The sequence below is a fragment of the Octopus sinensis genome, linkage group LG9, assembly GCF_006345805.1.
Source record: "Octopus sinensis linkage group LG9, ASM634580v1, whole genome shotgun sequence".
Taxonomy (NCBI): Eukaryota; Metazoa; Mollusca; class Cephalopoda; order Octopoda; family Octopodidae; genus Octopus; species Octopus sinensis.
This window is the reverse complement of record NC_043005.1, coordinates 64,585,858-64,608,259: the sequence shown is the minus strand read 5'-3', so window position 1 is coordinate 64,608,259 and position 22,402 is coordinate 64,585,858. Positions and strand designations below refer to the sequence as shown.

General features: G+C 35.3%; 1 protein-coding gene across 1 annotated transcript in view; it reads left to right on the top strand.

Annotated features, from left to right (window-relative positions):
• The window catches only part of LOC115215439 (dynein heavy chain 5, axonemal-like), a 370,977-nt gene that overhangs the window by 213,848 nt on the left and 134,727 nt on the right, over window positions 1–22,402 (top strand). Inside the window, exons 34-38 of the mRNA XM_036506013.1 lie at window positions 1,329–1,436; window positions 2,155–2,454; window positions 9,576–9,819; window positions 13,838–13,950; window positions 19,437–19,601. Coding sequence (XP_036361906.1) covers window positions 1,329–1,436; window positions 2,155–2,454; window positions 9,576–9,819; window positions 13,838–13,950; window positions 19,437–19,601 — 930 coding nt within the window. The remainder of the gene's footprint in view (window positions 1–1,328; window positions 1,437–2,154; window positions 2,455–9,575; window positions 9,820–13,837; window positions 13,951–19,436; window positions 19,602–22,402) is intronic.

Here is a 22,402-nt window from a genome sequence, read left to right as displayed (position 1 = left end):
TCTCATCATCTGCCACAATTTGCTTTAAAAAAGACGTGTTTTCATTCCATTTATAAAGCAAATCACAGATGGAAATGCAATCCAAAAGGTTCTTCTCACTCAACTCATGTGGTACCCAAACATCGTAGTGATTTGTGTATCCAAGCTTTATCAGGTGCTCATCATCATCATCATCATCGTTTAACGTCCGCTTTCCATGCTAGCATTGGTTGGACGGTTCAACTGGGGTCTGGCAAGCCTGAAGGCTGCACCAGGCCAGTCAGATCTGGCAGTGTTTCTACAGCTGGATGCCCTTCCTAACGCTAACCACTCCGAGAGTGTAGTGGTTGATTTTATGTGCCACCGACACAGGTGCCAGAAGAGGCTGGCAGACGGCCACGCTCGGATGGTGTTTTCGGTGTTTTCTTATGTGCCACCGACACAGGTACCAGACGAGGCTGGCGAACGACCATGATCGGATGGTGTTTGTTACGTGCCCACAGCACGGAGGCCAGTCGATGCGGTACTGGCTACGGTCCCGTTCGGATGGTTTTCTTATGTGCCACCGGCACTGGTACCACAAGGATACAAATTCCATTGATGTTCATCTATCCATTGATGTTCATCTAATGCTCATGAATGACGGATTTTGATAGGTTGAGGTTTTCTGCCAATTCTCGGGTTGTGCAATGTGGGTTGTTCTCAATTAATGACCTGATTTGGTTATCATTTGTAGTGGATGGTCTGCCTGATCGCTCTTTATCAATAAGGCTACAATCTCCAGCTCAGAACCTTGCGAAGCACTTTCGTACAGTTCTGTCGGATAAAGAAACATCACCATAAATTGCGCATATTTCTTTGGTTGCTTGTGAGGCATTTTACCCTTTACGGAAAAAGAAAAGCATGTAGTGCTGAAAATGAACTTTCTTATCTTCCATTTTAAAGGGTTACAGAATTAACACAGGTTATAGGAACATAAACCTTCTTCCATGAAAATATAGCTTAAATGGAGCTGTAGTCAAATCCTATTTTATGGACTCAACCATGTCCTAAAATAAGTTGAGAAGTAAGCTACAATAAATTGGCATGAACTTTCCAGACAACCCAATATTTTTTCTTTGCTACATTCAAATACATTTACCGCCAACTTGCGTCACATATTTCACTTGTGTAATGTTTGTATGTATGCTTGGGTGTATGTGAGTGTGAGTGTGAATTCATTTCACATGCACAGATATCTTCCTCTTCATATATTTACTTGTAAACAAAATAATGTGCATGCAGTGTCCTAATGTCTCTTTTTTCAGAAATTGTTTAAACTTTTTTCTTTATGTGTGTGTATTGACTAGGTTGATGAAGATGAGCCACTATTCATGTCTTTGATTGATGATTTATTTCCTGGCATGAAACTTGAAAAAGCTGGTTATCCACAAATAGAAGCTGCTATCTGTAAACAAGTAAGACATGTTCAACATTGCCATTTACCGGAAGTGAAATAATCTGTTTTGTTGTCACCCATAGTTATATTCATCTTTGTGTCTCCTTTGCTGATTTATTTTTTTCCCTCACCATCAATCAATTTCCAATATTATTACCGTTCTGAATGCTATCTATTTTCTGATTACATAGAATGTCCTCTTTTATTGTCTACTGAAATAGAGTAGTGGTACAAAATTCTTTTTCTTTATAAATACAAATTAAGACACACAGAACAATGTGCATGAATAAAGAGATAAATCATTGTGAGAGATTGAAATCTTGATCAAAAGGTTATGAGATAATTTTAATTTTAGATGTGAATAATTTCATAACAGCTGAAAGAAATTATAAATGGTAATATAAAGAATAGGTGGCGAGCTGGCAGAAACTTAGCATGCCGGGCGAAATGCATAGCCGTATTTCGTCAGCCGTTACGTTCTGAGTTCAAATTCCGCCGAGGTCGACTTTGCCTTTCATCCTTTCGGGGTCGATTAAATAAGTACCAGTTACGCACTGGGTCGATATAATCGACTTAATCCCTTTGTCTGTCCTTGTTTGTCTTCTCTGTGTTTAGCCCCTTGTGGGTAGTAAAGAAATAGGTAATATAAAGAATAAAATAGCTTCTTACATTCAAAAAGGTATTTCTAATGAAATGAGAATTTTCTGTATTAAGCAGTATATATAATTCCATTTCAGGTTACTGATAATGGTTTAATAGTTCATCCCCCATGGATTTTGAAACTGGTGCAGTTATATGAAACACAAAGTGTACGGCATGGTATGATGACATTAGGACCATCAGGAAGTGGTAAAACCAAATGTATCCACATGTTACAGAAGGCCCTTACTGCATGTGGTTTCCCCCACAAAGAAATGAGAATGAATCCTAAAGCCATTACGGCTCCACAAATGTTTGGTAGGTTGGATGTTGCTACTAATGACTGGACAGATGGAATTTTCTCAACCCTATGGAGAAAGACACTGAAATCCAAAAAGGTAAGTTTTCTTCATAATTTCTTAAGTGTTCATTATAAATTTGAGCTGTGTATATTTGACAATTTAATTAATAAGTATGAAGAAAACCAGAATTATACATCACTGATGCAGGAATTATGCAAAAGAACCAGTTACACACTGCTATAATCATCATTATCACTGCCACCGCTGCCATCATCATCACCAACACCACCACCACCAACACCACCATCGATATTGCTGCCATGACACTAACTGCAAATCATTAATGCCACCAATGTCACTGCTTTAGTGTCTGTTTTTTTTTTTGTCTTTTTTTTCTGTACTGACTGGGATTATATGAATCTCCATCATCATCATCATCATCATCATCATCATCGTTTAACGTCCGTTTTCCATGCTAGCATGGGTTGGATGATTCAACTGGGGTCTGGAAAGCCAGAAGGCTGCGCCAGGCCCACTCTGTTCTGGCAGTGTTTCTACAGCTGGATGTCCTTCCTAACGCCAACCACTCCGTGAGTGTAGTGGGTGCTTTTTACGTGCCACCTGCACAGGTGCCAGACAAGGCTGGCAAACGTCCATGATTGGATGGTGCTTTTTACGTGCCACCGGCACGGAGGCCAGTTGGGGTAATAATAATAATAATAATAATAATAATGATAATGATAATAATAATGAAATTATTGTATGCAGTACTCAGGTGCACCACAACTTGTCAAAAGTGCATCTAAAGCATATGCAGTAATGTACAAATGTCTGGAAAGTAAACAGTGTATGAGTCAGATACATGCTTGTGTGTGTATGGAGGGGAGAAAATCAGGTGTAGTGTTGGCGAATCTCAGGAAGCATGTAGTCAATCACAACATATCTTAATCTTCACTCTTCTTTTTCATGGCATACTAACTTACACTAACTTTTTCCGTTTTGTGGAGTTTCTTGCTCAGTATTAGCTAATGTAGATCGTCACGAATTTCTTCAGATTCTACTGCTTTAACTCTTCAGAAGAAAATTTTGTTGAGTATTTATTTCTGGAGTAAGAGTATGCAAGATATTTACAAGTATTACATTCTTAACATGTAATAGTCAAATTTACTCACATTTACACTGTCAAGGAGATAAATTCTAAATCCTTTAAATGTGTTTTTTGGGAAAGAATATGCCATTTAACTTTAGCTAATCAGTTATAAAAATTAATAAAATTATTAGTCATGTAGCTCCTCTACAAAAGTATCTTATTCTGCTCTAGTCCCCTTCTCTCATACTTTAATCCCTTATCTTCTGAGCCTAAAGCTGCTCCCTAACGCTGGTCGTATGAAAAAAGCTTTCGGTACTTGCTGTGAAATGGTTGACATTAGGAAGAGCATCCAGCTGCAGAAACCATACCAAAACAGACACTGGAATACAATCCTGTCTTAGGATGCAATGAGTTCTGTCAAACCATTCCAACTCATGCTAACATAGAACATAGACTGGAACATGGATGTTAAATGATGAGAATAGAGAATAAAAAATTGTTAAATGTCTTGATATGATCAACCTTGTTATATCTGTGGTATCTTAAAAATCATATACTTAATATCATAAAGACAGCATTGAATTACAATAATGGAATTAGTACGTACACGTATTTATATTAATCCTCTTTCATTAGTTTTTTAGTCATTAGATTGTATTCATTCCACACACTGCCTTCAAGCATTTTTAGCTGATTATATTGTTCCTATTGCTTTGTCCAGGACATATTTTGTTCTTTTTACGCACAAAAATGCAAAGTGAGCTTTAGCGTAGGTTGATGGTGAGATGGTTTAATTGCAGGCTATTTCTGTTTGAGAGTATGGTATTTCTTCCTATGTTGATACACTCCCCACCTCACACGCACACACACACACACACACTCTCTCTCTCTCTCTCTCTCCTCTCTCTCTCTCTCTCCGTCCCCTCCTCCTCCCGCCCTCTCTCTCTCACACTCACAGATATTGTTGTAACTAGTGTTAGACAAGGTTGTGTCTTGTCTCCATTCCTCTTCAGTCTTATTAAAGTTTTAGACTGAGGTTGAGCAAGAAGAATACAGACACATATGGGACTGGTATTATGCATCATTTGTATTGTGCCAATGATATCAAGTTAATAGGAAAATTTCTTTATCTTTTATTGGATTGGGGCCATGCTGGGGTACTACTTTGAAGCACTTTTAGTAAACAAACCAACCCCAGTCCTTCCATTTTTTTTAAAGTCTTGTACTTTTGCCAAACTGCTAAGTTATGGAGATATAAGCATACTAACAATAGCTGTCATACTGTAGGTGAGTGTAGGAGAGGTGGGCTGAGAAATACAGACACAATGACATACCCACATAGAAATACAGACATACATACATATATTAAATTTTGAGTTGGAAGAAGCTCTAATAATGCAAACATTATCTAGAATGCATAGTTAGTGTATCTGTTTGGCTTATATACCTATTTCTTTACTATCCACAAGGGGCTAAACACAGAAGAGACAAACAAGGACAGACAAACGGATTAAGTCGATTATATCGACCGCAGTGCATAACTGGTACTTAATTTATCGACCCTGAAAGGATGAAAGGCAAAGTCGACCTCGGTGGAATTGGAACTCAGAATGTATCAGCAGACGAAATACCGCTAAGCATTTCGTCCAGCGTGCTAACGATTCTGCAGCTTTCCACCCGTTTGGCTTATATACCTATTAGCTGTGTAACAGCATCCTGGGAAATGTTCCTTCATAACACCAAGTGTTAAAAAAACACCGAATGTCACAGACCAAGTGAGATGACTCACCCTGAAGATGATGTTTATATGTATAAATGTATAGATGATGTTTATATGTATAATGATGTTTATATGTATATACACAACAGACTTCCATACAGTTTCTGTTTATCGAATGTACTAACAATCTATATACTGGGGCTATAGAAGAGAACACTTGTCCAATGTGCCACACAGTTGGACTGAACTTGAAACCATGCAGTTTCAAAGTGAGCTTCTTGACCACTTGGCCATGATGAAAGATTGCAAATAGGCACAGGAGTGGCTGTGTGGTAAGTAGGTTGCTTACCAACCACATGGTTCCGGGTTCAGTCTCACTTGCATGGCACCATGGGCAAGTGTCTTCTACCATAGCCTCGGGCCGACCAAAGCCTTGTGAGTGGATTTGGTAGACAGAAACTGAAAGAAGCCCGTCATATATATGTATATATATGTGTCTGTGTTTGTTTCCCCAACATTGCTTGACAACCGATGCTGGTGTGTTTACGTCCCCATAACTTAGCGGTTCAGCATAAGAGACCGGTAGAATAAGTACTAGGCTTACAAAAAATAATTCCTGGGGTTGATTTGCTCGACTAAAAGGTGGTGCTCCAGCATGACTGCAGTCAAATGACTGAAACAAGTAAAAGAGTAAACTCTACTGTCAAAGCATTGTCATTGTAAAAACCTGTTGAGACAAAGACATGTACATACATATGTGTGTGTGTTTATATATGTGTGTATATATGTTTATAAATATTTATATGTATATATAGAATATGTATGTTTATAAATATTTATGTGTATATATAGAATATGTATGTTTATAAATATTTATATGTATGTATAGAATATGTACGTTTATAAATATTTATATGTATATATAGAATATGTATGTTTATAAATATTTATGTGTATATATAGAATATGTATGTTTATAAATATTTATATGTATATATAGAATATGTATGTTTATAAATATTTATGTGTATATATAGAATATGTATGTTTATAAATATTTATATGTATATATAGAATATGTATGTTTATAAATATTTATATATCTATATAGAGCATATGTGAAAGCGCATAGCTCAGTGATTAGAGCGTCGGGCTTATGATTACGAGGTTGTGAGTTTGAATTCCAGACCGGGTCACGTGTTGTGTTCTTGAGCAAGACACTTTATTTCATGTTGCTCCAGTTCACTCAGCTGTAGAAATGAGTTGCAATGCCCCAGGTGCCAAGCTGTATCGGCCTTTGCTTTTCCCTTGGATAACACTGGTGGCATGGAGAGGGGAGGCCGGTATGCATGGGCAACTGCTGGTCTTCCATAAACAACCTTGCCGGGACTTGTGCCTGGGAGGGTAATTTCTTAGGTGCAATCCCATGGTCAGTCATGACCGAAGGTGGTCTCAGCAGCATATAGAGTATATCTTGTGTGTACAAACAGATATATGACTGAAATTGTTAGGTTTAGAGTTCAATGTAGATTATCATATTCCAGTCTGCTTCAGTCTAGTGCTCAAGGATCTCCTATACTCAGCAACATTACTAGTTAGGAAATGCAGAGAACTTGTCAGAGAGATTTAAATAAACGTAAGTTTATATTATTAGTTCCTATATACGCTTCACCATTTTGGTTGCTCAGAACCCTACATTAAGTGTTCTGAGTGCAATTTGATGCTTAATCAGATGGATTATCAGGGAACACTTTATTGCATTCTATTACAGAAAACTGTTTGCAGAACTGGATAGATGCTGAGGCATTTTACAAATATTTTGAAATGGAAATAGAAGGAAAATAATTGGTTGAGAAGGGGAAAAGATGGACTAAGAAATAAGAGAGATTTTTAGATGATTTAGGCAGTTTGCCATTTTTAAATTGACATTTTTATTCCTATATTTATCGATATCTCATTCGTTTTGTACCTCCTATATTTATCATGCATAACTCATTACATGTAATTTTTATTTATATGTAATTGTATATCTAATTTTATATATTTTTTTATATCTTCTATATCTTTCTGTATGTTTGGTTTTATATTCTTTATACCCTTGGAGAATCTTTATGCCTGTATATGCATGATTTATGCTGATGTGTATAAATACATACGTTTCACTACTTTGCTTGAATGATTTTATCTATGCTTTCGGGAATCTGTTTGACTGCCTCTCTACTCTATATTATTTTTTCGCATTGGCTCTCTGTTAAACATATTTAATATTGTATATATACATACATATATATATATATATATATATATATATATATATATATATATATAAAAATTTATGTAAATGAGGATAAGATCGTTAATTTAAAATAAAATAACGATTTTATCAAGTGGCCAGCATGGAAAAAAATAACCTTCAAAGGTAATAATTATTAAAATTATTGGTGGTATCTTGTAGATACTCTAATTTATGATTTTACATATATATATATATATATATATATATATATATATATATATATATAGAGAGAGAGAGAGAGAGAGAGAGAGAGAGAGAGAGAGCGAGAGAGCTGTAGTAGCGAAGTCAAACCAAGTAGTAATATTTTGAAATCATTTATTATGTATGTTTCACATTTGCATAATATTTAATCAGAAATACATCCATTACATAAACAATTCCATTTTCTTTCAATATTATTCATTTGTACATCCCTTCTACCCATCCCCACTATCTTACATTACATATCCTTCTCTTCTTTCACCCCTTTCTTTCTCTCTCTTCATCTATCTCTTCCTCTCTCTCTCTCTCTCTCTCTTCCCCTCTGTACACATACCTATCCTCCTAACTTAGTAGCCAATTTACTACTCTAACCACACACACACACACATACACACATATTGAGATTTTCAAAACTTATGAAAACAAGACATTTATACTAAAGAGCCAGAACCAGTTTCAGCCGGGTTGGTAATGAAAGGGTTAAGTGGATATATTTTATCTCTTGGTATTTACACAGCCTCTGTAACTAATATATATTCGTATTGTTACAATTCAGAATTATAATCCATCAGTATCAGCCAAGAATTGCAAAACCCATAAACTTTCTCTCTATAAATCTCCAAAAAAGTGCTTGAAATAACCTTCTTGTATAACTCTCTGTTAGCCTGCTGCCATTGATGGTATTGTGTCTATGTTTAATTCATCTACACATCTCTGCTGGAATCATTGATCCATAACAAGGGAAAATATATAAATTATGTATATATATTCATTTTAAGAATGTTACCTTGCTTATTTTTGATTTGTAATTTCATTTAGGTTGTTTTGTATATTATATTATTTCTCTGAAATAGAATTATTTTATTTCATTGAGCTCTTTGCTAAATTTTACACAAAGAATATTCTTATAATAATTACAAAACATGTCTTTCACTATTATTCATATGTATATAAGCACAGACTTATATATATATGAATAAGGTAGTAAAACATTTGCTTCCCAACCACATGGTTCTGGGCTCAGTTCCACTGTGTGACAACTTGGGCAAGAGTCTTCTACTATAGCCTCAGGCCAACCAAAGCCTTGTGAGAGGATTTGGTAGATGGAAACTGAAATATGCTCACCATATGTGTGTGTGTGTTTGTCCCCCGTCATTGCTTGACAACCAGTGTTTATGTGTTGGCATCACCATAAATTAGCAGTTCAACAAAAGAGATTGATACAATAAGTATAAAAATAAGTAGTGGAGTTGATTCATTCCACTAAAATTCTTCGAGGCAGTGCCCCAGCATGACCACAGTCTAATAACTGAAACAAGTAAAAGATAAAAGATTAAAGAGACATATATTTATGTTTGTTGTGTAACCATGTATATACATTAAGTGCAGGAGTGGCTGTGTGGTAAGTAGCTTGCTTACCAGCCACATGGTTCTGGGTTCAGTTCCACTGCGTGGCACTTTGGGCAAGTGTCTTCTACTATAGCCTCAGGCTGACCAAAGCCTTGTGAGTGGATTTGGTAGACGGAAACTAAAAGAAACCTGTCGTATATATGTATGTGTGTGTATATGTTTGCGTGTCCGTGTTTGCCCCACACACACACATCGCTTGGCAACTGATGGTGGTATGTTTACGTCCCAGTAACTTAGTGGTTCGGCAAAAGAGACCGATGGAATAAATACTAAGCTTCCAAAGAATAAGTCTTGGGGTCGATTTGCTTGACTAAAGGCGTTGCTCCAGCATGGCTGCAGTCAAATGACTGCAACAAGTAAAAGAGAGTAAAGTGTAAAGAGTATACACTAAATTAAAAATACTTGCCTTATCTCATGTCATTTATGTTTTTATGCAAATGATATTACTTATGATTGATTTGACTAGATGATTTTGCTGCTTTTTATTATTTTTTATTCAGGGTGAACATATTTGGATTGTCTTAGATGGACCAGTTGATGCTATTTGGATAGAAAACTTAAACTCAGTGTTGGATGATAACAAAACGCTTACCCTTGCAAATGGTGACCGTATACCAATGGCACCCCTTTGCAAAATTATATTTGAAGTCCATAATATTGATAATGCTTCCCCTGCCACTGTGTCACGAAATGGAATGGTTTTTATGAGCAGTTCTATTCTCAATTGGGATCCTTTACTTCAAGGTAACTAAGAATTATCAAAAGCTTTTTATGAATATTTTATTTTCGAATGTTTTTGTTGAGTGAAGTAAATTTTCTTCTATTTAGATACAAATCTATTCTGGCAGCAGTTTTTTTATCATTATCACCCATCCTAGCATCAGGAAAACTAATTAGGCTAAATTTGAGTACTTTTAATTATGGCTTTTGTATTACTAACTCAAATGTTTTCTTTTTTCTGTGTGTATTTTGTTGTTTCAGAAATTTCTATTCTTTATTTTCTTCCCCCTTTTTTCTTTTTTTCACTTGACTAAATAAGTCTCCTTGTCTGGTAAACAAATTTAAGTAGCGCTAAAGTTGGTTTCTACCTAAGTTGATTAAGTCAGCAAAGTATCGATCAATTGAAATGTATTTGGAGGGAAAGAGACAGGCAGCTCTTGAAAATACCTTTTGATCCATTGTCATTTTGTAGAAGCTATCTTCAAGGTAAATTGAAAATGCCTTCCAGTTTGACTTGGCTTTGAAGAGTCATCACTTTGCTAGAATTATATGCCTGTAATCAGATGAGATATAAATTTTCATGTTGATAGGATGAAAGTTTATCTCATTGAACATTGTCAGCTTATTTGGTAATTTCTCAAATAAGAATTTTTCCATGTGCTCAGTATTGCCTATGAACAAAATACTTGTCAGTTTATATGATGAATCCACTTATTATTATTACCACCACTTTATAGTACCTATCTATAACAAGCATTAAAATTTGAGTATTTTTGCTAGAAACACAGCACTGTAGCAGATATGAAAGAAAATCTAGGTTCTTTTTTGATGTCTTAATATTCAGCCAGCTGGGAATTCCTCTAAGACATACGTCACCAATACTTTAAACTAATAAAGGGGCTCTCAAAATGGGGCACCCACACTCCTGGGAGTGCCAAAGAGATGAAGCATATATACTTTACTAAAATGGCTTTCTAGAATATAATTATTAACTAACTCTTTAGAATGAGTTCATTCTCATTAGCACACCAAAAACTGTGCAGAAGCTGTTCAGGCAAACAGCAAAGCTTACAATGACTGGCAAATTTCCCCTACTCATAAAAACTGGACAGCAATTACTCAGCAAAGCAAAATCTGCATAACTATTATTTGATCTACTGAAGATGGCTTTATGCCATGTACAGATCTCATGCTATCCTGCCTTGCAAACTGCAGCCAATTGTTTTGGATCCTCAAAGAGAAAAGGGATGTGAAAATTTATCAAACATTTCCTAGGAGTGTGGAGTATCAAAAAGGCTGAGAATCACTGAATTATTACCATCATAGAAAAGTGAACACTGTAACTAATAGAAAATCTATCCTTTTAAGGAAAATAAATTCTTGGAGTGGCTTTATTGAATATTTGCTTGTTTAAATTCTGTCATCACCTACTTGCCATACCACTTTCTCTCTGTACCTTGCTCTCAGACAAAATGCAAGGCCTGATTCTTCACTCCACATATCAACTAAATACTTCTGTGGACTAATTGCTACTATCTTACATCATTATTAGTTCCTTTGATTCCTGACTTTATCAATAGTATTACTACTATATTTTCAAGAACAGCTCTCAAGTTCAGTGTCCTTGCCAGGTAGAAGCCAGAATCAATGTTACTTTATAGTTTTATGCCATTGTTCATAAATTCAACCTCATGCAAAGGGATTTTATTAAAGTAGAATATTTGGGAACAATCCAAAATTTCTTCTGTTGAAGTGGTGTATTTATAACAGAACTGAAGGTTAAAAGTTTAAAGAGAATTTTAAGAACTGTTAAGTGATTTACAACAGTTTTTATTTCTTAGGATTTTCTATAAAATTGATTTTATTAATGCTGGTGAAAAGTCGAACAAATTAGGATTTCATTTCATTACAATGAGTTATAGTAAAAATTCTAGTTCTGCAGTTCTATCTTTACTAACCCCAGTTTATCCTTTACTAAACTGACAAAATAAATTCCAAAATTATATGTTCCAGTCATATAATTCATATATGAGGTAGGTTATTTGATCACTGTTTGAAGTATCTTGGCAGGATATTCAAAAGTTGGAGCAAAAAAAGTCTAAAGAAATTCAAGTGAATGAAAAGCAAATACAAACACAGGGTGTAAACAGGAAGTTTTTCTGAAATGAGACTAAACTTTATTTCTCACTCAGAAGGGTGCTTGATTTCTGTGACAGTTCAAACAATGATAGATTTAAATTGTGGTAATTAGTGGTTCAGGACTCAGCAAGAGATGTAGTTATTTGCTGTAGAGGACTTGAACTATTTCAGATAACCTGCTGTAAAGTGTGAATAATCATTATCAAAGTGATTAAATAAATGTCAGATGCACAGCATAAGTATTGACAGCTTACCATCAGTGGCTTGTGAGAGAATATCTGAGAAAAATTTTAAACTAATTTTAATATAATTTTTCTGTTCATAATGAAGCCAAACTATAAAGTTCATACTTGTAATATATGGATAGAGCAGTAAATGCAGGGGATAAAATTATTGGACATGAAAGAGTTGAGGAGAATAAATTATATGAACAATGAAAAGGGTTTAGGCTTAAGTGAGTTTAGGAAGTGACTGATCAAAGATATTTGCCAAATCTATGCAAGCAAAATGATTACAGATATCTGATGAAAATGAGAACTGGGTGATAGGTGAAAATTATCTATTTTTGATAAAATGATCCAATGAAGACTAAGGCAAAATGTGGGATGAAGAGTGAAATTGCTGTCTCTGATAGCTGGTGTTACACAGGAAAGGCACAACATAAAATTTGTAATATATGTACTGTGTTTTAACGAACATGTAATTTTAGTCTGAACATGAAAAGTAAACAGTATTTGTACAAGTTTTTATCTCTTCATGAATAGGCTATGCGTGATTGAGCGGACCAGTTTCTAGTCTTCTTACAACTTCAAAAAAGAAAGAATATTGACCTTCTATTCTCAATGAGGAAAGCAGATTAAAAAGTTATTTAAACTATATTCAGATTATGACTAAGTTAAACTTCTCAAACTAATTTGAATAACAATGCCTTGAATTAACATACAAAGAAATATATTATAGATTTAATCGAAAATATTTTAAAATATATTAAAAACAAAGTAATGACCATTGTAGTTGCTAACCTCACTATTATTAGCAGCAGCAGCAGCAAGTGGAGGCGCAATGGCCCAATGGTTAAGGCAGCGGACTCGCAGCTGAAGGATCGTGGTTTCGATTCCCAGACCAAGCGTTGTGTGTGTTTATTGAGTGAAAACACCTAAAGCTCCACGAGGCTCTGGCAGGGGGTGATGGCGACCCCTGTTGTACTCTTTCGCTCTAACTTTCTCTCACTCTTCCTACCTGCTTCTTGTCCCCGACTTCCTACGCAACTGCTGAGCCTGGATGTGCATTCATTCATCCGTCGATGCTCTTGGTGTCGGGGGTTGACCTGCTTTCTCTTCTGCAGGTCTTATGAATAGCAAAGGACCACGGACAGTCCTGAGACGCTCAACAAACAAACAAGCAGCAGCACCACCACCACCACCACTGTCACCACAGAAGATGCTGTTAAGCTATTACTCCAAATTCTATCATGTCACTAAGGGCAGGTGATTAAATTTGCTTGTGCTACATTCCCGGCAAATAGAATTCGTCAGTTCCCTCTTTGGGCAAAAATAAATTTTACTGCTTCTATAGAAAAAGGAAACTGAGAAGTGGCTACGGTCCTCACCAAGAACTGATTAATTATTTTCAATAAATCCAAATGAAAAGGTGGAGAAGTACACATTAGAAAAAGTTAACTGCATTTTGTTCATTTCAAATAGTTTTTCCCACTAAAGGAAATGTGAAATGTTGCTATCTCCTGTAGATTAGAATGAGTTTATTGTTCAAGGTTAAATTATGCTAATATACAAGTTAAGCAAATGTAATTTTAATTAGTTAAGTTACTTTCTTGTGAGCTCCTTCAGTTTAAATAAGAAATGGTAATTAAATGTATTAAAATTAACATTTATCTTCATTCTAGCCTGGCTTGCTACGAAACCACTTGGGATAAGATCAATTGTGTACGGCATATTCGAAGAGACTTTTCCCAACTCTTATATATTCTTACTTCAAAATTTATGTGCCAAAATGCAGGTATGTATCATTATAAAGTCATAATTAATTTTTAAGGATACATTACAAACACATGCTGGATTACAGCTTAACCATTTGGCATTCAGAATTACTCTGCAAATGTAATGCTTGTTTGAACACAGTTGTTTTCAATTAATCATACATATCTTGTAGCTTTGATATTTTTCTGGAGAATGTGATTCTTTATTTTTAGAATGACATTGCAGGGTAGGTGTGAGAGGATAGATCTAGTTGGTTTTAACATAAAACAGGTAGAATATTTAAGTTGAACATGATTGACTTAAATGCTAAATGGTTAAATTTCAGTTAAAATAAAAGCCATAGTCTCTTAGTTTATTCTCAGAATACTGCTATTGAATAGCTTACCACATTCCTTGACAAGCAAGATTATTAACATAATATTAACTAGAAAGAAACACCTGCATTGTCTGGAAAATAAAACACCTGGAGGCTAATTTGTTATATGAGAAACATACTAATTTTGCATTAAATGTCTTCTTCGAAACACAAATACTTGTATTATTTGTAAGATAGAGCTGTTGGCTGGCAGAATTGACACTGTGTCCGAAAAGCGCTTAGTGACATTTCTTCCAGCACTTTATGCTCTGAGATGAAATTCTGTCAAGGACAGATTTACTTTTATCCTTTCAGGATTTGTGAAATGAGTACCAGATAAGTGCTGAAGTTGAAGAAATCAACCAAACCTTCCTGTCAAAATCTCAGGCCTTGTGCTCAGAGTAGACAGAATTATTTGTAATTGAGATACTATTTTTGTTTTCTTAAGACTTCACTTCCATTTCAGTAACACTCTCTCTCTCTCTCTCCCTCTCTCTCTAACTCTGTCTGTCTGTCTGTATGTCTCTCTCTCTCTCTCTCTCTCACTCACACACACAATGCTTGCTTAGCTACCACTTGGTAGCTAAGTATAGTGCCCGTGTAGTCACAAGCTGACATAGATGCTCTCTCAACTCATCTAGGCCTGATCCAGCAGAATATACATGTGGTAATAGCTACAAGGAGAAATAGAGAGTGAGAGAGAGAGTGAGAGAGAGAGAGAAAGAAAGAGATGTGTTGGCATCAGGCTGGTAATCATTTTTAGCTGAGTAGAGAGGATCAACATAAAATGAAGCACCTTGCTTAAGAACACAACATACTGCCATGTCTGTGGATCAAATCCATGATCCATGGCCTTATGAACATGAGTCCTAAGCACAAGGCCATATGTCTTCACACACACTCATGTATCATGCTTATATACACACACTCACTCAAACATACACCACGTGCACACACACACAAAATAAGGGTGATAGTAGCATCAACTATATCAACACTGATGATAATAACAGTGAAGACAATGATTTTAACAGGTTGTTATTTCGAATTGATTGCATTGAGATTCCCATGCTCAGGAATATAGTGCAGTTACAGAGAGCGTGAGTGAGTCATGCTAAATACTGAGTGCCTTGTTCAGATGTCACAATAGGCCCAATGTTTCTCTACCCTTTCGCCATTAGATTGAGAGTTGTTTTGTTCCTCTCAGTTTGACTTGAGCGAAGAACTGCCTACATACCATAGAATATCCAGTATGAGATGCTCTACTAAAACAATGCATTAGGCATGTTATTCAGAAAGTCTCCTAGGCTATAGTTTGCTCATTGACTGCTCTGTAACACGCCCCTGAACCAGCCTAAATATGTGTCTTTGTGTCTGTGTGTGTCTGTGTGGATGTATTATAAATGTACAATGGTGTCATTTAATTTAAGAACATTAATATACTAATGCTAAAATGAAATTTTTTGTATATTCAAGTTATAAATTGTGAATAAAGATGTACATCAAAATAAAGAAAATTTCATGAGCTTTAATATGGTATGCAACTTTACAGCATAACATCAACATATTAACTTTGAATTAGAAATAAACTTTATTTTGCGTAATTTACGTCACCACTTAATTTAAGAACAATTTGCAAAATTTCATTTTTTTTTTCCTTATTGACTAATATAAATGTTGGGTAATTTGAATGCTGTTACAATTTTTAAGTTACTTAATAGTTGTGATGAGTAAGAGACAAAACTTAATACCAGAACCCAGACTGAGGATCACTCAGCTTAGTTGGCTGAAATGGTCATATAAAATCTATTTCAAACGTAGTTAGCTGCTCTAAAACAGTCGTCTACAATGCTGTTCGTCTTTGTAAAGAAACTAATGATTATAAAGACCACTCTCAGCCTGAGAAACCAAGAAAAGCAACCAACCACAAGAATGGATATATACATTCATAGACTGTCCCCCAAAAAATGAAAAATGACTGTTGTTGTCATTTTAAAAGAAACTGGGCAAAACATGGACATACCATTGGTGTGTCCACCATAAAAAAAAACATCTCAAAGAATTTGAACTTCTAGGAAGAGTCTCTTGCAAAAAGCCATACATTTCTTTAAAAAATCGATGTACCGAATGCAGTTTGCAAAAGAGCATTTGAATTGGAGCCCAGCAGATTGGTCGAATGTGTTGTGGTTGGATGAGTCAAAGTTGAACTTGTCCAGTAGTGATGGCAGGAAGTATGTAAGAAGGCATATAGGCGAAGAATATCATCCAGAATGCATCCAGCCTATAATTAAGCACAGTAGTGGAAGTGTGATGGTGTTGGGGGGGGGGAATGTTGAGAAAAGATGGAAAAGGTGATGGTCTTATAATAAGAATCAAGGGCATTATGGATAGTAAATCCTATCTAGAAATATTGGAGAAGACTATGCTTCCATACGCCTGAAAGCATTTGGGCCGATCTTGGACATTCCAGCATGACAACAACCTCAAACACGCCTCGCATCTAGTCAGAGATTACATTAGGTCTAAGAGAATTCAGTTGATGCAGTGGCTGGCACAGTCACCTGACCTAAATCCCATCGAAAATCTTTGGGAAAGGTTGGGTAAAGCTGTGCAAAGTAGTAAGCTAAAGAATAAGGATGGTTTTTTTGTAAATATTATTAGCTAAAATTGGGAAAAAAATTTCAGGAACAGCATTAAATGATCTGAACAATTCTATGTTTTGCAGATACAAAACTGTATTAAGTAATTTTGGATATCCAACAATAAATACTGATTGTGTGAGCTTATTGTTTTTTTTTTGTTGTTGATCTCAGAATAAACATTTTAAGGCAAAAATAGAAAATTTTACAAATCATTCTTAAATTAAATGGCGCTATAATTACAATAATTAAAATTTATTTTTAATTTAAAATTAATATGTTGATGTTATGCTGTAAAGTTGTATACTGTATTAAAGCTTGTGAAATTTACTGTATTTTGATATAAAACTTTAAAAAATATAAAAAATGGCATTTTGACATTAGTATACTAATGTTCTTAATTAAATGGCGCCACTGTATGTGTGTTTTGGGTGGAGGTGGGGGAATATTAGCTGTTTGTTTGTTTACTATTATGTATATATATGTAACAAATAACCTCACACACACATACACACTCTACCTACCTACCTACCTACCTACCTATTTATCTGTCTATTTCTCCATCTACCTATCTCTGCCTCTCTGTTTCTTTCTCTATCAGTCTTACAACACATAAGCACATGTGTCTTGTGAATATGTCCATACATGTATGTGTGATTCTATATGTGAGGGTGGGTGGGGGAGGTGTCTATTTTCGTAAGTATAACTGTGTGCTTATTTGTGAACATATGTTGTATTCTGTTGGTTCCTTTTTGTGAATGGAAGAAAAATAAAACTATCCTTTTGATAACAAATAAGGATTCCAGAACCCAGAAATTTACTGGAAGGGATTTTACTTAAAAGACGTAAATATTTGAGAGTATATGAGTCCACGTACTTTCGTGTTGCAATCAACTATTTTCACAAGATTCAAAGTACACATAAACAGAAAAATAGATTCTAAATTTTCATATTATATGAATCAGCTTGATAATAGTTATGAAGGACATTTTAATGAATATTGTTTCAAAAATTTTCCTTAGAGTCAGATTTGTAATAAACAATCAATCAAATTTTAGTCAGCTTTTGCTGACAAAATGTGATGAAAGATAGTTAAAAATGAAGATTAGTTTTGAAAAAATATCAAAAATATCATGAAAAATAAATAGGTTAGAGTAATGTGTTACAAGAGCTGATCACCTTTAAAGCAATGCTCTAAGAAAATATTATGTATCGTATTTATATTGATCTATTGTTAAAACTGCATATGTATAAAGAAACATTTTGTTGAGTTTAATGACTACCTTATATTGAATAAGGCTTTATTGACATCATTATAGGGATTAGCAGTGTTCATTGTGTCAGCTAAAGCTAATATGATAATAAATTATTTCCTCGTTCTATGCATAGGTTTTGGAATTTAATTTACAGGATGCATCATCTTTAAGATTATAGAATTTAATTTTTTATTTTTCCTGTTTTTCTATATTGCATGAGCTAAATAATTTAAAGAATTTCACAAGATATTGAAATATTCTGGTTAAAATTTTTTTGGTCTCCCTTAAAAGTAATCAGTGAACCCTGCAGCCAGTTTTCACCTGATCCAACTGGAACAAATTAGTGTGGATCAGTGACAGACAACCAAATGTTAAATTATACTCTGTATCTCATCACTGTTGCTGTTGCATGCCTACGGCATGATATGTAACTAGCAACAAATAAGTGGATCAACCTAGCTCTACCAAAATGCTGCACTTGATCTAACTCATTTGTTATGAGCAGCAGCAATCCTGAGAAGTGATTAATTAGCCTGTGGTTGCATCCACAGAAAATGCAGCAAGCAGTAGAGCAATGTCTTATCTAGATAACTGGTTTCACTGATCCTCTTTATTCTACATCATCATCATCGTTTAACGTTCGCTTTCCATGCTAGCATGGGTTGGGCAGTTCCACCGGGGTCTGGGAAGCCAGGAGGCTGCACCAGGCCCAGTCTGATCTGGCAGTGTTTCTACAGCTGGATGTCCTTCCTAATGCCAACCACTCCATGAGTGTAGTGGGTGCTTTTTACGTGTCACTGACACAGGTGCCAGGCGAGGCTGGCAACGGCCACAATTGGTTAGTCCTTTTTATGTGCCACCGGCACGGAGGCCAGTCGAGGCGCTGCTGGCAATGGCCATGTTTGGATGGTTCTCCAAAATAAAAATTATCCTATGGATCCTTGTAATTCAGAATTAAATTAATCTTTCTAAAATAAAGATCTTTTTTTTTTTTTGTGATCCAGCATCCCAACTGGTTAAATGCAGCACTGATGTCTCTATGACAGTTATCTCCTTTAAAATTTATTGCGAGAAGTTTTTTTATTTGAGGTTTTGCTCATTCTTGCAGAAAACAGTCAGTGTTGCTTTTATTTTGCAACTGCTACATGTAATGAAAAAAAACAATTAAAAGTGAACATACATGTGATAATTGAAAAATTATTGATATTACTTGTCACTGTTGTTGTTATAACTGGGTTTTTTTTTAAATATACAGCTGCTTGAATGCAATTATGTTGCACAAGCCCTAACAATTATGGAAGGATATCTGCCTGGAGAGGAAGAATTGAAAGATATAGCTACCGAAAAACTTCAAAATATTGTTGTTTTCGCATTGATGTGGTCCCTAGGTTCTTTGCTGGAACTTGATGACAGATTAAAGGTTGTATTTACCATTTATTTATAGTTAGCTTGGCAAACTGTACATACATACATGCATGCATACATTCATATATGCTTAGATACATACATACATACATACATACATACATACATACATACATACATACATGCATGCATACATATATACATACATGCATGCATGCATACATATATACATACATGCATGCATACATATATACATACATGCACACACACATACATACATACTTACATGCACACACACATACATACACATACATACATACATACATACATACATACATACATACATATATACATACATGCACACACATACATACATACATACATACATACATACATACATACATACATACATACATACAACATACATACATACATGCATGCATGCATGCATGCATACATACATATATACATACATGCACACACACAAATACACACACACATACATACATACATACATACACATCCATCCATACATACATACATGCATACATATATACATACATGCACACACACAAATACACACACACATACATACATACACGTACACATCCATCCATCTGTACATGCATACATACATATATACATACATGCACACACACAAATACACACACACATACATACATACATACACATCCATCCATACATGCATACATGCATACATACATACATACATACATACATGCATACATATATACATACATGCACACACACAAATACACACACACACACATACATACACGTACACATCCATCCATCTGTACATGCATGCATACATATATACATACATGCACACACACAAATACACACACACATACACATACATACATACACATACATCCATCCATACATGCATGCATACATATATACATACGGTGCATCAGCATGGCCGCAGCTCTGAGCTGAAACTAGAGAAAAAAATACATGCACACACACAAATACACACACACATACACACATACACATCCATCCATCCATCCATACATACATACATACATACATATCTGATGTTATTAGTCAAATCTGTATGTATACCTGCAAGTCGGTGTAATTTTCTCCTGTATAATTCTCAACTTATGTAAGTGTGTGTGTGTGTGTTTATAAATAAATATATAAATACATTACAGTTTTAGTGAATGCTTGTTATCATTACTTGTATTTATTAGGCAAGTAATTCTTAGTGCATATAGATGTTTTTACTGTTGTGGTATTGAGGCATATGATATTAACATTTAAGAAAATTTGAAGACTGAAAGTCTACTAACATTATCTATAGTATGAGACATGTTATTATGCTTTACATCAATTATTTGAGTGTATATACATGTGAATATATGCTCATTTTATGCATGAATAACTTGTGTGTATGTTTAAATTAAGAGATATTTGTGCACATTCTTCAAATATAAATAATATATGTACATAGTACAAAATGGAAGTCTGTAGAGCACTGCCCGAGGACTGATAACAGATGAACTGTAGAAAGGAATTTCACTATGACCTAGCTAGTAAAGGGACTTCCAGTTTTGTGGGCTTTTCTCAGAGGTCAACTGCTTTTGCCCACATGGTGTATAACAGAACGTAACAAAAAAAAAATTCTACAGGAGTAGAATTCTACAGGCGCAGGAGTGGCTATGTGGTAAGTAGCTTGCTTAGCAAACCACATGGTTCCGGGTTCAGTCCCACTGCATGGCATCTTGGGCAAGTACCTTCTGCTATAGCCTCAGCCCGACCAGAGCCTTGTGAGTGCATTTGGTAGACAGAAACTGAAAGAAGCCCATCGTATATATGTATATATATATGTATGTGTGTGTGTGTTTATGTGTTTGTGTTTGTCCCCCCAACATTGCTTAACAACCGATGCTGGTGTGTTTACGTCCCTGTTACTTAGCTGTTTGGCAAAAGAGACTGATAGAATAAATACTAGGCTTACAAAGAATATGTCCTGGGGTCGGTGTGCTTGACTAAAGGCGGTGCTCCAGCATGGCCACAGTCAAATGACTGAAACTAGAAAAAGAGTAAAAGAGTAAAGAGGGAGATTAACACACTCTCATTCCCAGTTGATTTTTCTGTATATAGGCTTAACTAAGCTATCAGTCTGCTTGACTAAAGGCAGTGCTCCAGCACAGCCACAGTCGAATGACTGAAACAAGTAAAAGATAAAAGATAAAAGATAGAAGTCAGCTAGATAAAATTTAGAGATAGTTGGGTACTTGTTTTTTTTATCAATTAAGTTCATACAGATTTCATTAGTAACATCATTAAATTTGCCTTGAAATATCTCCATGACCTCTGTTGACTTTGCCTTTGCATGAGACCAGTAAACTTTTGAACAGCATCATAAGACAAAGACAGAATTTATGCTAGTCGCTTTGTCACTTTGTAGCATGTCATGAAAGATTAATATAAAATATTATAAGAGCAAAACAGGCCATGCGGTTCAGAAGCTCACTTTACGGTCCTGTCCTACAGCATGGTAGTTTGGGCTTCTTCTATAAAAGTCCCAAATACCTTGTGAGTGAATTTACTAGAAACAAATTGCACAGAAGCCTGGTGTGTGTGTGTGTTTGTGTGTTTGTGTGTGTGTGTGTGTGTGTGTCTTTTACTTGTTTCAGTCATTTGACTGCAGCCATGCTGGAGCACCGCCTTTTAGTCGAGCAAATCGACCCCAGGACTTATTCTTTGGAAGCCTAGTACTTATTCTATTGGTCTCTTTTGCCGAACCGCTAAGTTACGGGGATGTAAACACACCAGCATCGGTTGTCAAGCGATGTCAGGGGGACAAACACAGACGCACAA